Genomic DNA, 15,835 nt, shown 5'->3' with positions numbered 1-15,835 from the left:
GGGCTGGGGGGTAGGGGCTGTGGATTGGGAGGGGCACTGGGGGGGCAGGGGCTGTGGATGGGGGGCACTGGCAGGGCTGGGGGGTAGGGGCTGTGGATTGGGAGGGGCACTGGGGGGGCAGGGGCTGTGGATGGGGGGCACTGGCAGGGCTGGGGGGTAGGGGCTGTGGATTGGGAGGGGCACTGGGGGGGCAGGGGCTGTGGATGGGGGGCACTGGCAGGGCTGGGGGGGCAGGGGCTGTGGATTGGGAGGGGCACTGGGGGGGCAGGGGCTGTGGATGGGGGGCACTGGCAGGGCTGGGGGGGCAGGGGCTGTGGATTGGGAGGGGCACTGGGGGGGCAGGGGCTGTGGATGGGGGGCACTGGCAGGGCTGGGGGCAGGGGCTGTGGATGGGGGGCACTGGCAGGGCTGGGGGCAGGGGCTGTGGATGGGGAGGGGCACTGGGGGGGCAGGGGCTGTGGATGGGGGGCACTGGCAGGGCTGGGGGTAGGGGCTGTGGATTGGGAGGGGCACTGGGGGGGCAGGGGCTGTGGATGGGGGGCACTGGCAGGGCTGGGGGGTAGGGGCTGTGGATTGGGAGGGGCACTGGGGGGGCAGGGGCTGTGGATGGGGGGCACTGGCAGGGCTGGGGGGTAGGGGCTGTGGATGGGGAGGGGCACTGGGGGGGCAGGGGCTGTGGATGGGGGGCACTGGCAGGGCTGGGGGGTAGGGGCTGTGGATGGGGAGGGGCACTGGGGGGGCAGGGGCTGTGGATGGGGGGCACTGGCAGGGCTGGGGGGTAGGGGCTGTGGATGGGGAGGGGCACTGGGGGGGCAGGGGCTGTGGATGGGGGGCACTGGCAGGGCTGGGGGGTAGGGGCTGTGGATGGGGAGGGGCACTGGGGGGGCAGGGGCTGTGGATGGGGGGGGCACTGGCAGGGCTGGGGGGTAGGGGCTGTGGATTGGGAGGGGCACTGGGGGGGCAGGGGCTGTGGATGGGGGGCACTGGCAGGGCTGGGGGGTAGGGGCTGTGGATTGGGAGGGGCACTGGGGGGGCAGGGGCTGTGGATGGGGGGCACTGGCAGGGCTGGGGGGTAGGGGCTGTGGATTGGGAGGGGCACTGGGGGGGCAGGGGCTGTGGATGGGGGGCACTGGCAGGGCTGGGGGGTAGGGGCTGTGGGTTGGGAGGGGCACTGGGGGGCAGGGGGCTGTGGATGGGGGGCACTGGCAGGGCTGGGGGTAGGGGCTGTGGATTGGGAGGGGCACTGGGGGGGCAGGGGCTGTGGTTGTGGGGAGTACTGGGGGGGCTGGGGCTGTGGATGGGGGGGGAGTCAACTCTGGTGTTTTAGTGAGCGCCCCCCCCCTTTCCAGGCAGACTCAGGGTGTGAGGCTTCTTGTCCCAAACCCCAGGGGGCCAGCAGGTGGCGCACGGGGCCCATAGTCCCGCGGGGTGGGGGGGGATCAGCTGACTGGAGGGGGAGAAATGTTCCAGTTCCCCTGTGTGTTGGGGGGTAGGTGCCCAGCCGGTAACACCCCTCCCCGGCTCTTCTGGGTGCCCCCAGAGGGAGCCCCCGCCCCCCAACCAGCCGCCCACGTCCCTGCCCCACGCCCCATGGGGGGCAGAGGGGGTCGGCCGGCCAGGGGTCGGTGGGTGCCCAGGCAGAGACCCAGCAAACTCGTTCCACAGAGCTGGGCTCACTGGAGTGCTCAGAACCGGGGCCCCCCAGAGGGGCCAGACCCCTGCCCCCCTGCCTGCCAGAGCTGGTATTTCTACTCCTTGGCCCCTCAGCGGGGCGTTGTGTGGGGCGGGCGGGAGGCGGGCGTGTGGGTCTCACCGTGGGGCAGTGCAGCGGGCGGGCCCAGCCTGGAAACTAGGAGTTTGGGCAGTTCCCAGCCTCCGCCTGGGCCCCGGGTCAGCCCTTGCTAGCCTGTTTCCTCAGCTGGTCTGGGGTGTGTGACCAGGCATGTGAGTGTGTGCACACGCCCAGGCTGGCCTGCTACACACACACACACACACACACACACACACACACACACAGTGAACCCTGGAGAGCCAGGGGTGAGACCCAGGAGTCCTGGCTCCCCTCCTCCCCCTGCTCTAACCACTAGCCCCCGCTCCCCTCCCAGAGTCGGGGCGAGAACCCAGGAGTCCTGCGTAGGCCGCGCTGGGTTGTGTCCGCGGCTGCAGGCGCTGTCTGCCCGTGGGCGCTGGTTATATTTAACCCTCCACTCGTGGCCCAAACAGGTGCCGCCGGGAACCCGCCGTCCCTCTGCCCCCGCCGAGAGCCGTGAATAGCCCCTTATCAGGCCTTGCCGCCGGGCTTATCCTTGGGCCAAGGGCGCCGGGCGCGGCTCGCCCAGGCCTCGCTGCCTGGGAGTTTAGTGCTAAAAATATCCCGGAGGGGCGAGTCGACTGGGAGGGCGGGTCGGTAGGGCTGGGGGTGGCTGGACAGCCAGATACCAGCGAGATTAGCTGGTTCCAGCTCATGGTTGGGAGGGAGATAAGGCCGGAAGGACAGCGGCTGAGTCCTTCCTGGCATGGTTCCTAATGTTTTCCATCCATGCGTGGAATAAATGTTGTGCTATGCACCAAGGCCGGTGTGGATGCGCACCCACACAGAAAAGCACAGACTGCCAGCAAGGTTCCTGCTATTTTTTCCATCCATGTGTGGAATAAAGTTTGTGTGGCGCACCAAGGCCTGAGCAGACATGCACTACCCCGAGAAGCACTTACTCCCACAAGGTTCCTGCTAATTTTTCCCACCCATGCCGGTCTGGATGTGCACCATGCAGAGAAGCACAAACTTCCATCAAGGTCCCTGCTAATTTTTTTTCCATCTATGTGTGGGATAAATTTTATACTACTCACCAAGGCCAGTGCGGATGTGCACCACCCAGAGAAGCACAGACTGCCGGCAAGGTCCCTGCTAATTTTTTTCCATCCACGTGTGGAATAAATATTGTATGGCACACCAAGGCCTGTGCAGATGCACACCACTCAGAGAAGCACGTACTGCTGCAAGGTCCATGCTATTTTTTCCCCATCCATGTATGGAATAAATTTTGAGCTGCTCACCAATGCCTGTGCAGATGCGCACCACCCAGTGACATACTTACTGCCAGCAAGGTTCCTATTTTTTCCATCCACATGTGGAATAAATGTTGTGCTGCGCACCAAGGCCCGTTCAGATGCGCACCACCCAGAGAAGCTCAGATTGCCGAAAGGTCCCTGCCCTTTTCAACTTGGGCACCTCTTCCTCGAAACGCGGTACCCAGAAGTGGCCGCAGCGCAGCCGCTGGCGGGGGGTGCGAATCAATGTGGGGCAGAGCGGAAGGATTGCTCCACATTTCCTGCTTACACCACGCCGGTTCATGCCTCCCCCATGACGTCTGTGGTGTGCTTGTGCAACCCTGTCACACTGCTGACTCATGCTGAGTTTACAGCCCACTCCGACCCCTAAGTCCCTCTCCGCAATCCTCCTTCTGAGACGGCCGCTTCCTGTTCTGCGTGCGCCACACGGCTTGGTTCTCCGCAAGTGGAGCCCTTCGGACTTGTCCTTGTTGAACTTCATCCTGTTTGCCTCCGACCATGTCTCCAGTGCGCCCAGCTCAGTTTGAATTCGGACCCCGTCCCCCAAATCACTTGCCTCCCCTCCCAGTTTGGGATTAGCTGCGAACTTAAGAAGCATCCTCGCTATGCCAATATCGAAATCACGGATGAAGATATTGAACAGGGCCGGTCCTAGAGCCCATCCCTGTAGGACCCTACTTGTTATACCCTTGCAGCATACGAATGGCCAGCCTGGATCAGACCAAAGGTCCATACAGCCCACAGTGGCCAACGCCAGGTGCCCCAGAGGGAGGGAACACAACAGGTAATCCTCATGTGTCCCTCCCGTGTCACTCGGACAAACAGAGACTAGGGACACTGGCAAACGGCCATTGAAGGACCTAACCGCCATGAATTTATCTAGTTCTTTTTTGAACCCTGTTCAAGTCCTGATCTTCAGCACATCCTCTGGCGAGGAGTTCCACAGGTTGGCGATGCGCTGCATGAAGAAAAACTTCCTTGTGTTGGTTTGAAACCTGCTGCCTGTTCATTTCATTGCGTGATCCCTCCTCCTTATATTGTGGGAACAAGTACATAATTCTTCCTTAATCACTTTCTCCACACCAGTCCTGATTTTATAGACCTCGATCCTATCCCTCCTCAGTCTCCTCTTTTCTAAGCTGAAACCTCCCAGCCTTTTTCATCTCTCTTCAGATGGGACCCGTTCCAAACCCTGAATCATTTTTGGTGCCTTTTTCTGAACTTTTTTCCAAGGCATCTTTTTTTAGATGAGCTGACCGCATCTGTATGCAGTATTCAAGCTGTGGGCGTACCATGGGTTTACAGAGGCACTAAATATTCTGTCTTGTTCTCTAGCCCTTTTTGAATGATTCCAAACATTTTTTGGGGGTGATGCTGAGCACCGAGCATGACTGGGAACCCCTTGGTATCTACTCTCTGGGGACAGTAGCCCAGCCCGCTGCAACCCCGCCTTACAGAAACCCCGTGCAGGTTGGATTTCCCTCGTGTACGAGACCATCACAGGAGGCCCAGCTGAAGGCTAGGTGTACCACATCTGCCACTTCCCCCTTAGCCACAAGGCTTGTGACCCTGCTAAAAGTAACAAGCCACTTGGATGGGACTCCGGAAATCCACCCTGCAGGGGTAGACGAGAACTCGAGCCTGTGTCCTGAGTCCCAGACAGCTCCTGCACTAACCACTAGACCCCACTCTCTCTGCAGCTGGGAAACAGAACCCAGGAGTCCCCATCTCCCAGCACCCTCAGAAATGGGCTAGTTTAAGCACCCCAAGGCCTGTCCCCAATCAGCCAGGGCCAGTGAGAATAAGGTTGGCAGGTGTCCGGTTTTCACCCCCATTGTTCGGTATTTGGCTTTAAAAAAACCAGAAAATACCAGACACGTGAAACGTCCGGTATTTCCTGGTTCCCTTGGACGGAAACCGGGCCGGGACAGTTTTCTGCTGCTGCATCTGGCAGGAGCTCAACTTTGGTCTCCCCCTTCCCTTTTGCTCAACAACTCTGGTCTCTTCTCCCCCCCACCCATTTTTTTGGGGCTCAACCAAGCTTGCCACACTCGGCCTTTTTGTTGAAAGTCTCTGGCAAGCCTAATGATGGAACACTTGGGATGTAGCAAAGGGGCGGAGCTTGGCAGGGAGAAGCCCCAGGGTGGGAGATGGACGATTAGCTCACCCCCCGCAAAACAGGGACTTCGTTTGCTGGTTTCTCCACTCGAGTGGACCTTCCTCGGAGAGAGCCACTCACCCCCCCAAGAATAGGGGCCCTTTGCCCCCCCGAAATCAGACACCCCCAGCCACGGAAGTCAGCATGTTTATTGTGTTCACAGAACATACACCGTTTGGACGACTCGTCCAGGAAAAAAATTGAAACCGTTTGGAGGCAAAACCCCGCCAGACACATCAGCGTGAATTGCCAGCTTTTCGGACTACGTTTGGGCTCTGGCAGCCGGCAGAGGCTCTGGCTTACACAGTAAGCACACAGCAGCCAAAGGCAGGCCAGGCCCATATCCCTCCCCCCCACCCCACCCGCAGCTCCTGTCAAGTAGCTATTTTCTAGCGGACCCACGGATCACAGCCTTCCACGGGGAAACTGTAGTGTCATGTTTGTACGTGTGGCCCGCCCCCGTAGCATCCCCATAGACTTAGAAGTCTCTCTGATTTGGTTTTGCCTCCTGGGGAAGAGAATCATTCATTCAAGTCCCGTCAGAGGCAAGAGGAAAATACAGATCTGTCTGGGCAGACGAGGAGTTTTATTCCACCCCAGATCCAAGCAGCGTTCTCCTCCTCGCAGGCCTGTCTTAAATAGCCCCCCCTCCATGTTATAAATTACGTGCACATAAATTATTATAATAAATATTAGATTAACAATAAATTAAATTACGCATACTCTGCCCGCCCCCCAGAGCGCCTGAGACGCGCCCTGCGTCGGGAATGCTCCGGGCCTGGCTGGCCAAGAGGTTTTGAGCAGCCGCTGACGTCAGGCGGCCGGCAAGTGTCTGGATTCTTCCCCGACTAGTTCATAGGTGGCAGCAGGAAACGGAGTCCGGCCGGTGTTAACCCTGCGGCGGCCGGAGCCAGGACGGGTTCGGGGGACTCAGAAGGCCGCTGGGTTTTGCTCCAGGAGCTGCGAGAGATCCAGGCTTGGGTCCTGGCCCCCGGGCGAGCCGGTGGCATTGGCCACTTCCAGCACCTCCACGGGCACCGCTGGGAGGGGGAGCTGGCCAGCCGGGGGACAGGCGGGGGCTTCCTGCTCCGGCCCCAGGGCCAGGTCCTCGTCGGCGCTGTAGACTTGGTAGAAGAGGATGGTGAGGAAGAGGAAGAGCAGGCGTTTGGCTCGGCTACGCTCCTTGGCGGGGTAGTAGCGTTTCACCTGGTCAGGGGGAAAAGACACGGGACGTTAGAGATCCAGTAGGGGGCTTGCGTTACCCACCGTGCACCAGGCCTGCCCTATGTCGGCAACAGGAGACCCAGAATGCCCTGGGCAACCCCAATGCACCCCCTCCCGGTTACCCAGAATACCCTCTTCTGCAAAAAGCCAACATGTAAGGCTGCAGGGCCAACAGGCAATCGGAGCCCCATTGCGGTGTGTGTCATATGCCCCGTACTGCTCCCCCGCTGGGGAGGGAAATGATTCTCACTCCTCTGCAGGGGAATCAGGGCCTCACCCGGGGCAGGGACAGCACTATCGATGGGGCCTCCTGTCTGGGATGTGTCTCAGCAGGTGGGGACGAGTGACTCATGCCGAGTCAACGTGACACTCATCGCACTGGCACTGGGCACCAGGTCTCCGCTTCCCCATGCAGCAGAGATGGGGAGAGACCGACCCCCCCCCCCCAGGACCAGCATTGCACCCCCTCACCACCCTCCAGGGGCCAGGGACTCCCCCAGCCACCTTCTCCAGCAGGGGAAACTGAGGCAGAGGAGGCTGGATCAGAGCAGAGCCCTAGCCACAGTCCCTCTCCTCCACCCCAGAGAAGCCAGGCAGCCTGCCCCCCACCCCACCCCAGCTGCCCCCGGACTCACCACGGGCGGGTAGAGGACTCTGCGCAGCCGCTTCTTGCCCCGGCGGGCCGGGGCTCGGTCCAGGACCGGCAGGGGGTCGAAGGTGAAGTATTGGGGGCCGGGGGCCTTGCTGTGGGGCTCGGCCGCGGGGAGGGCGGGCAGGCGGGGCTCGCAGGCCAGGCACATGCTGGTGGCACCGTACAGAGCGTTCATGGGGCTGGCGCGCAGCGCGATTTTCAGCGCGAGTCCCCGTGCGCGGCGCAGAGCGATCAACTGGCCCCAGCCGGCGCCGGCCGCCTTATGAAAGAGGGCGGGCTCCGCCCCTGCCGCCCCATTGGCTGCGCCCCGCCCCCCTGACTCCCCATTGGCTGCGCCAGGAGTGACAGCATGGGGAAATCCCAGGCAGGACCGACACAGAGCACGCGCGCGCTTGTGTGTGTGTGTGTGTGGGGGGGGGCGGGCAGGGTAGACAACGCACCCTCCATCAGTGCAACACACACACACACACACACACAGTTGTGCAACACACCGACTGTAGACACACATTTATGCAACACACACTGTATCTACCCTCCTCATCTGTGCAACACACACATGCACTGTGTGCACACCCATCTGCAGTTGTGCAGCACACACACTACATACACACAGCTGTACACCACACACAGTGTATATACACCCCACGGTTGTGCAATAGACACACACAGAAAATACGCACGCCAGCTGTGCAACACAGCACACTCGCACACACTGGATAACTACCCAGCTGTGCACACACACAATGTATCTACACACCCTCCCAGTTGTGTAACATACACTGTATATACACCCCAGCTGTGCAACACACTTACATATATACACCTCCAGTTGTACAATATCAGAGGGGTAGCCGTGTTAGTCTGAATCTGCAAAAGCGACGAAGAGTGCCACAGGACTCTTCGTCGCAGTTGTACAATAGACACACACAGAGAATACACACATCAGATGTGCAACATGCTACACTCACACACAGTGTTTAACTACCCCGGCTGTGCACAGACACAATGTATCTACACACTGTATACACACCCTGGTTATGCAACACACTCACTGTATATACACCCCCATTTGTGCAATAGACATACACAGAGAATACATACACCAGCTGTGCAACACACCACACTCTCACACACTATATAACTACCCCGGCTGTGCAACACACTCATGTATATACACCTCCAGTTGTGCAACGGCCACACACACACACACACACACACCAGCTGTGCAACACACACACAGTGTTATATACAGCCCAGCTGTGTAATAGAAACACTCTGAGAATAGGCACAGAGTACAGACACTCCCTGAGCTGTGCAAGAGATGCACACAAAGAGCAACATCATGCACACACACACACACCTGCAGCTGTGCAATAGACACAGAGAATACACACACAGTGAGATGTGCAACAGACACACACACCGAGAACACACACAGATATGGAGCTGTGCAACACACCACCCAGAGAATATATGCACCCCCCCCCGAGCTATGCAGTGCAAAATGACACCCATCCGGAGCTGCAAAAGTCACACACACTTCCCGAGCTGTGCGTTACACACTCACACCAAAACCCACATTCTGAGATGTGCACTAGATACACATAGAAGACCCTCACACTCAGAGATCCAGAACTGTGCACATACACACAAAATCACACAGCACAGACTCACACTGACAGCCCCCCCAGTGGTGGAATGCCCCCACACCCCAGCTATGCGATAGACACACACTCACCAAACACCTTAATAGAAAATAAATTCTTTGACCTAAATATCTTCATGTGTAAAACACACCGACACACCCACCCCCACCCCACTGAGCAGTGGAACACCCCCTCCAGCTATGCAATAGACACACACACATTAAAACCTTAATAGAAAATAAACTCTTTGACTTCAACTTCCTCATGTGTGTAACACACAGAGACACACAAACACACACACGCAATGCATACACACAGAGAGCTGCACTTCCTGAGCTGTGCAACAGACACCCCCACACCAAACAAAACGACTCATAAAGTCCACACACACATGTCGCCCCCCACATCCTGGTGTGTGCAATACACAAACACAGGCAGCACAAACACGGCCTCAGAAGATAAACTCTCCCGCACGGCCGCTTCCTGATGTGTAATAAACACACGCACATATTTCTGAAGAGCCATAGAAGCGGCTTGCCTGACCTGGCCAGGCCAAAAGACGCACACACAAAATCTCTGAAAGCATTCCCTGAGTGTGCAACGGCAGCCAAAAAAGCAAGTAGCATGTTAGAAATAATTTTCAAAGGGGTAGAGAATAAGACCAGGAATATTTGATTGCCTCTGTATAAATCCATGGGATGCCCACATCTTGCAATCCTGCTTACAGATGTAGTTGCCTCATCTCCAAAGAGATCTCTTGGCACTGGAAAAGGGTCACAAAAGGGCAAAAAAAAAAAGATTCGGGGTTTGGAACGGGTCCCAGATGAAGACAGATGAAAAATACAGGGACTTTTCAGCGTGGAAAAGAGGAGATGAATGGGGGGATAGGCAGGAGGCTACAGAATTGTTTCAGGGACATTCTACAATTGGCCAGCAAATTGCCGTAGCAGAGAAAATTGTGTCTGTGGTACCAAAAATGAAGTGTCCCATCGTGTGGCGTCGCATCAGCTCCAGGGGTTGGATGTTATTCACATATTTCCTGTTCCACAGTGGCTGGGGGACGTGCCATAGAAACTAGAGAAGAAATGGGGGACTAGATCCGCTTTAGAACGAGAAGCAATGGGCTTAAACTGCAGCCAGGGAGGTTGAGGTTGGACTTTAGGAAAAAGTTCCTAACTGTCAGGGTGGTCAAACACTGGAATAAATTGCCCAGGGAGGTTGTGGAATCCCCATCTCTGGAGATATTGAAGAGCAGGTTGGATAAATGTCTATCAGGGACGGTCTAGAGACCGTACTGGGTCCTGCCATGAGGGCAGGGGACTGGACTCACTGACCTCTCGTGGTCCCTTCCCGTCCTAGTGTTCTATGAAAATCATGACAGGGGTGGAGAAAGTGAATAAGGAAAAGTGATTTCCTTGTTCCCCTAACATAAGAACTGGGGGGTCACCCAATGACATTAATAGGCAGCAGGTTTAAAGTGACCCAAAGGTAGTTTTTCTTCAGCCAACCTGTGGAACTCCTCGCCAGAGGATGTGGTGAAGGCCAGGACTTTAACAGCGTTCGAAAAAGAGCAAGATAAATCCCTGGAGGGTAGGTCCATCAATGGCTATTAGCCAGGCTGGGAAGGGATGGTATCCCTAGCCTCTGTTTGTGTGGAAGTGGGTGACAGGGAGGGACGACTGGAAGTTCCCTCCCTCTGGGGCACCTGGGCGGGATGGGCCTTGGTCTGACCCAGAAGGGCCATTCTTAAATAAAATCCCAAAAGCCTGCTGGAAAGCAGCTGCAGGGGAGGCATACATCCACCCAGCTCCCATGCTGTGCAACACACACACACCCAGCACTCCCGGATACACACACTTGTCACACGCAGCCTGATCCGTGCAGTAGAGACCCACACGTTCCACACAAAGGCGCTGCAGAGCATACACACGCCCTGATCCTCCTCCCTCGAGCTCTGCAAATAACATATTCGGTCACACACACGCATCCTCAGCACACCCACCGAAACGCACATCGCCCACCCACACCCACACCCACACGCACACGCCCTGGCGAGCACACATGCGCGCGCGCACACACACACAAAGCAACCATGTAATCACTGTGACACAATATTCACACGAAGGGGCACAGCTCTACACACACACACACACACACACACACAGAGCACAACTATGCAATCATTGTGACACAATGTTCACAAAAAGGGGCACAGCTCTACACACACACACACACACACAGAGCACAACTATGCAATCATTGTGACACAACGTTCACAAAAAGGGGCACAGCTCTACACACACACACACACACACACACACACACACACACACACAGAGCAACCATGCATTCACTGAGACACAACGTTCACACAAAGGGGCACAGCTCTACACACACACACACACACACACACACACTCCCTTCCCGCCTGCCCGGCTGCCTGCTGGCTCAGCTTCAAGCGATCCTGATTTCCAGCCTGTTGCGATTTCGTAAGACGAGAAAACCCAAGTGTTGTAACACGACTTCCCCTTGGGCAACGGGGCAGGGGAGCCGGGGCAGGGGCAGGGGAGGGAGGCAGCGAGGCAGGGGCCCGGGCCCTCCTGGGGGTGGGGGATGGGGCCGTGCATGAGGCTGGGAGGGGGGGCCGGGCCTGGAGGCCCATCGGACCAGAGGGAAGGGATGATTCCAGCGGGTGAAGTGGAAAAATCCGGCTCCGTAAACAGCGCCAGAGGCTCTGACGTCCCGAGTCAGCAAAATCCGAGCTGGAAAAAACTGGCTGAGCCTGGAGGCTGGATTCCCCCCCCTCCCCCCCCAACACATCTTGGGAGCCAGGACTCCTGGCCCCGGGAGGGGAGTGCGGGCTAGTGGTTAGAGGGGGGTGCGGGCTGGGAGCCAGGAGGCCTGGGTTCTCTCCTGGCCCCGGGAGGAGAGTGGGGGCTAGTGGTTAGAGGGGGTGCTGGCTGGGAGCCAGGAGGCCTGGGTTCTCTCCTGGCCCTGGGAGGAGAGTGGGGGCTAGTGGTTAGAGGGGCTGCCGGAGCCAGGAGGCCTGGGTTCTCTCCTGGCCCTGGGAGGAGAGTGGGGGCTAGTGGTTAGAGGGGGTGCCGCCTGGGAGCCAGGAGGCCTGGGTTCTCTCCTGGCCCTGGGAGGAGAGTGGGGGCTAGTGGTTAGAGGGGCTGCCGGAGCCAGGAGGCCTGGGTTCTCTCCTGGCCCTGGGAGGAGAGTGGGGGCTAGTGGTTAGAGCGGGTGCCGCCTGGGAGCCAGGAGGCCTGGGTTCTCTCCTGGCCCTGGGAGGAGAGTGGGGGCTAGTGGTTAGAGGGGGTGCCAGCTGGGAGCCAGGAGGCCCGGGTTCTCTCCTGGCCCTGGGGGGAGGGATGGCAGGTTTGCTGGATCTGAGTGGGGGCCCCGGGGAGCCTGGGCAGATGCAGAGCCGAGCCCAGAGGCTCTGGCAGGAAAAGAGGAAGCCTGACAAGGCCCTAGGGCCAAGGGGAGGCCCCCTCCCCCCAGATGACACAGCCCAGCTCCCGGAAGGGCCCTGGAGTTCGGTGTGATGGGAAGTGGGGGGAGGAAGAGGAGCCCTCACTTCCCGTGTGGGAACCGCGGCTGTGAGGGGGAGTGGAGGGTGCTGGGGGCGTAGGGGGCGGGGGCAGGGCTGTGGGGTGGGAGTGGAGGGTGCTGGGGGCGTAGGGGGCGGGGGCAGGGCTGTGGGGTGGGAGTGGAGGGTGCTGGGGGCGTAGGGGGCGGGGGCAGGGCTGTGGGGTGGGAGTGGAGGGTGCTGGGGGCGTAGGGGGCGGGGGCAGGGCTGTGGGGTGGGAGTGGAGGGTGCTGGGGGAGTAGGGTGGGGGCAGGGCGGTGGGAGTGGAGGGTGCAGGGGCGGGAGGGCAGGAGTGAGGGGCACCGGCAGGGTTTGCAGCCACTGGCAGAGGGGTGGTCAGTGCCCGGCTGGTGCAAAGGGGCCGGGGGTGTCAGGTGGGGCAGGGGGCAGGGTACTGGGCAGGGCAGGGAGCCGGGTGCTGGTGCAGGGTGGGGCAGGGGGCCGTGCGCCGGGGCCGTGCGCTGGGTGCGCCGGGGCAGGGTGCAGGGCGCCAGTTCCCTGGGCGGGCTCGGATGCTAATTTTAGCGCCGCGCCGCCGGGGAGGGAGGCTGCGGGTGGCCAACGGGCCAGGACAGGTCCTGGGTTCCACCCTCAGAACCGCAGCTTCCAACGCTGACGGCGGCGCTCGAGGGCAGTGCGGCCCAGTGGTTAGAGCAGGGCGCGGGGCTGGGCGTCCGACACCCGGGTTCCTCGCCCCTGACTCACTGGTCCTTTGGGCTCTTATGTCAGAGCCGCTCTCCGGGCAGGAATTTTCCACTCCTGAAATGGAACGACTGATGCAAACCTGGAATTCTCCAGCCCCGGAGAGAGGGCCCAGGCGTCCTCGCTCCCAGCTCCCCCCTGCTCCAACCACTAGTCCCTGCTCCCTTCTCAGAGTCGAGAGAGAATCCAGGCGTCCTGCTCCCAGCCCCCCACTGCTCTACCCACTAGCCCCCACTCCCTTCCCAGAGTCGAGAGACCCCAGGCATCCTGCTCCCAGCCCCCCTGCCTGCGGGGTCCGGGTGGCCCGGCCAGGTGACGAAGTAGGTGACTTAGCCCTGAACTTTATCTTTCAGGCCGGGGTCAGGGTTTGTTTGCCCTGCGTCCAGCCCCCAGGATCCACAGCTGCAGGCTCGCCAGGGCGGGGGCGTCTGCACCGGGTGAGTCACTGGCCACACACTCAGGAGTGACTCAGGGGGAGCCCCTGTGAATATCAGAGCAACACGGCCCAGCGCTGAGCTCCGCTCCCCCTGGGAATCTGGAGTGACCCCGCACCGTCCATGGAGCCGGAGCTGGGTCTGAGCCCGGTGACTCAGTGGTGAATCCAGAGTGACTCCCCTGCCGTGTATAGAACCAGAACTGGTTCCAAGTCAGGTGTGACTCCAGAGTGACTCCCTTGCCGTGTATAGAACCAGGACCGGGTCTGAGCCTAGTGAGTCTGGTGTGAATCCAGAGTGACTCCCCTGATGTGTATAGAATTAGAACCAGGTCTGAGCCTAGTGAGTCTGGCGTGAATCCAGAGTGACTCCCCTGCCGTGTATAGAACTAGAACCGGTTCAGAGCTCAGTGAATCTGGCGTGACTCCAGAGTGACTCCCCTGCCGTGTATAGAACCAGAACCGGTTCAGAGCTCAGTGAATCTGGCGTGACTCCAGAGTGACTCCCCTGCCGTGTATAGAACCAGAACCGGTTCAGAGCTCAGTGAATCTGGCGTGACTCCAGAGTGACTCCCCTGCCGTGTATAGAACCAGAACCGGTTCAGAGCTCAGTGAATCTGGCGTGACTCCAGAGTGACTCCCCTGCCGTGTATAGAACCAGAACCAGTTCAGAGCTCAGTGAATCTGGTGTGACTCCGGAGTGACTCCCCTGCCGTGTATAGAACTAGAACCGGTTCAGAGCTCAGTGAATCTGGCGTGACTCCAGAGTGACTCCCCTGCCGTGTATAGAACCAGAACCGGTTCAGAGTTCAGTGAATCTGGCGTGACTCCAGAGTGACTCCCCTGCCGAGAATGGAGCCAGAGCCGGTTCTGAGCTCAGTGACTCCTTTGCGAATCCAGAGTGAGTCCCGTGGATTCAGGGCCAGATTCCTCCCCAATCTGTGGCTGCTTCAGTCTGGGCAGAGGGCATCTGTGGGACGCCGCGGCAGCTCGCTTGTTGTGGAAATTACAACCGCTCTTCCTGCCTCCCTCCCAGCTGCTGAGTCACCCGCTTCCTCGCCAGATTAGCACGCAACTCAGCCTGTGTGTGTGTGTGTGTGTGTGTGTGTGTGTGTGTGTGTGTGGGGCATGGAGCGTGTGTGACAGCCACGTGTAGGCATGGCGCTGAGAATGTGTTTGTGTTGCCGTGCCTGGGTGTGTTTGTGTTGCTAGGTGTGTGTGTTGCTAAGACTTGGGTGTGTTTCTGTTGCCGTAACCGTGTCCTCACGGAGGATGCGTGTGTGCATGTTAGCGTTACAGCTTGCACGGGCGGTTCGGTGCCTGTGTTGTGTTTGTGTGGCTGCTTGCACTGGTGCGTGACACATGGCTGTGAGTGGGTGCTTGCGCTGCTGGGTACAGGTTTGTGTTGTCAGCGCTGTGTGTGTTTGTGTGGCTGGCTGCGGTGTTGTCTACGTGTGGGTTGCTGGGACTGGGTATGTGTGTTTTTGTTGCTGGGACTGTGTGCACTTGTATTGCTGGGAATGTGGGGTGTGTGTGTTTGTGTTACCGTTTAGGTGTGTGAATCTGACTGTTCCTGTTGCTGTGGCTGGGTGCACGCGTGTGTGTGCCTGTGTCCCATGAGGAAGGGTGCGTGTGCGTGTATGACTGTGTGAGGGGAAGGAGGCGCGTGAGTGTATGTGAGTGAAGGTGATTGTGTGTGTGTTAGATGTAGTGTGTCTGGAGGGTTGAACGTACCTGTTGGCCACTTTCTAACACAGCCCCATCAAACTCATCGCATCTTTCCCTTTGCCCTCCCAGTCCTGGAGAGCCAGACCCCTTCCCAGCTATGGGATCCCACTTCTGGCACCAGCAGTGTCTTGCACGGGGCTCCGGGGGGCCACCCTGAGGAGAAGAGCCCCAGGAGGGACTGGGGAACATGGGGGGGCCCTGCCAGCACTCCCGCAAACAGCTGACTGCCGCAGGGTAGTTCTAGTTGGGTGCGAACACAGCCCACTGCTCTCTGGCCTGCGCCAGCGTTGGGGCCTGGCAGGAACTGCCGCGGGCCGGGGCGTCTCGGGCCGCTGCTCCAAGGACAGCTCAGCCGTGGGGGAGGCTGAGCCAGGCTCCGGAGACGCTGAATTTTCCCAGGACACGTTTCTTGCGCAACAGATGCCAGGTGAATTGTTCAGGGAAGGAAGGTGAAAGTCAGGGGGAGGGGGAGGAAGAAAGAAAGAAAAGTTTCCACTCCGGATTGCTAAACGGGCCCGGATGTCCTTCCTTCCTCCTGTCGCCCCAGCCCTGCCAGTGCCCCTCACTCCTGCCCCACAGCCCCTGCCCCCCAGTCCTGCAGGTGCCCCTTACTCCTGCCCCACAGCCCCTG

The 15,835-nt window shown here is 59.2% G+C and overlaps 1 protein-coding gene across 1 annotated transcript; it reads right to left on the bottom strand.

Annotated features, from left to right (window-relative positions):
- Positions 1-5,358: 5,358 nt before the first annotated feature.
- On the bottom strand, positions 5,359-7,393 carry IER3 (immediate early response 3). Its single transcript, XM_075918096.1, has 2 exons — positions 7,087-7,393; positions 5,359-6,433 (listed from the first exon to the last, which is right to left on the bottom strand). Exons 1-2 carry the CDS (start codon positions 7,276-7,278, stop codon positions 6,158-6,160), a joined length of 468 nt encoding a protein of 155 aa, XP_075774211.1. The 5' UTR covers positions 7,279-7,393; the 3' UTR covers positions 5,359-6,157.
- Between the last annotated feature and the right edge of the window lie 8,442 nt (positions 7,394-15,835).

Source organism: Pelodiscus sinensis, unplaced genomic scaffold (assembly GCF_049634645.1).
Source record: "Pelodiscus sinensis isolate JC-2024 unplaced genomic scaffold, ASM4963464v1 ctg68, whole genome shotgun sequence".
In the NCBI taxonomy this organism is placed as follows: Eukaryota; Metazoa; Chordata; order Testudines; family Trionychidae; genus Pelodiscus; species Pelodiscus sinensis.
The sequence above is the reverse complement of the archived record's forward strand: the minus strand, read 5'-3'. Positions and strand labels throughout refer to the sequence as shown.

What these genes read in the sequence shown, in the direction of transcription:
- IER3 (XM_075918096.1), bottom strand. Translation starts at nt 7,278, where the DNA reads ATGAACGCTCTGTACGGTGCCACCAGCATGTGCCTGGCCTGCGAGCCC. An exon ending in GAGTCCTCTACCCGCCCGTG is followed by an intron (nt 6,434 to 7,086) that starts GTGAGTCCGGGG and finishes CCCCCTGACCAG; the next exon opens with GTGAAACGCTACTACCCCGC.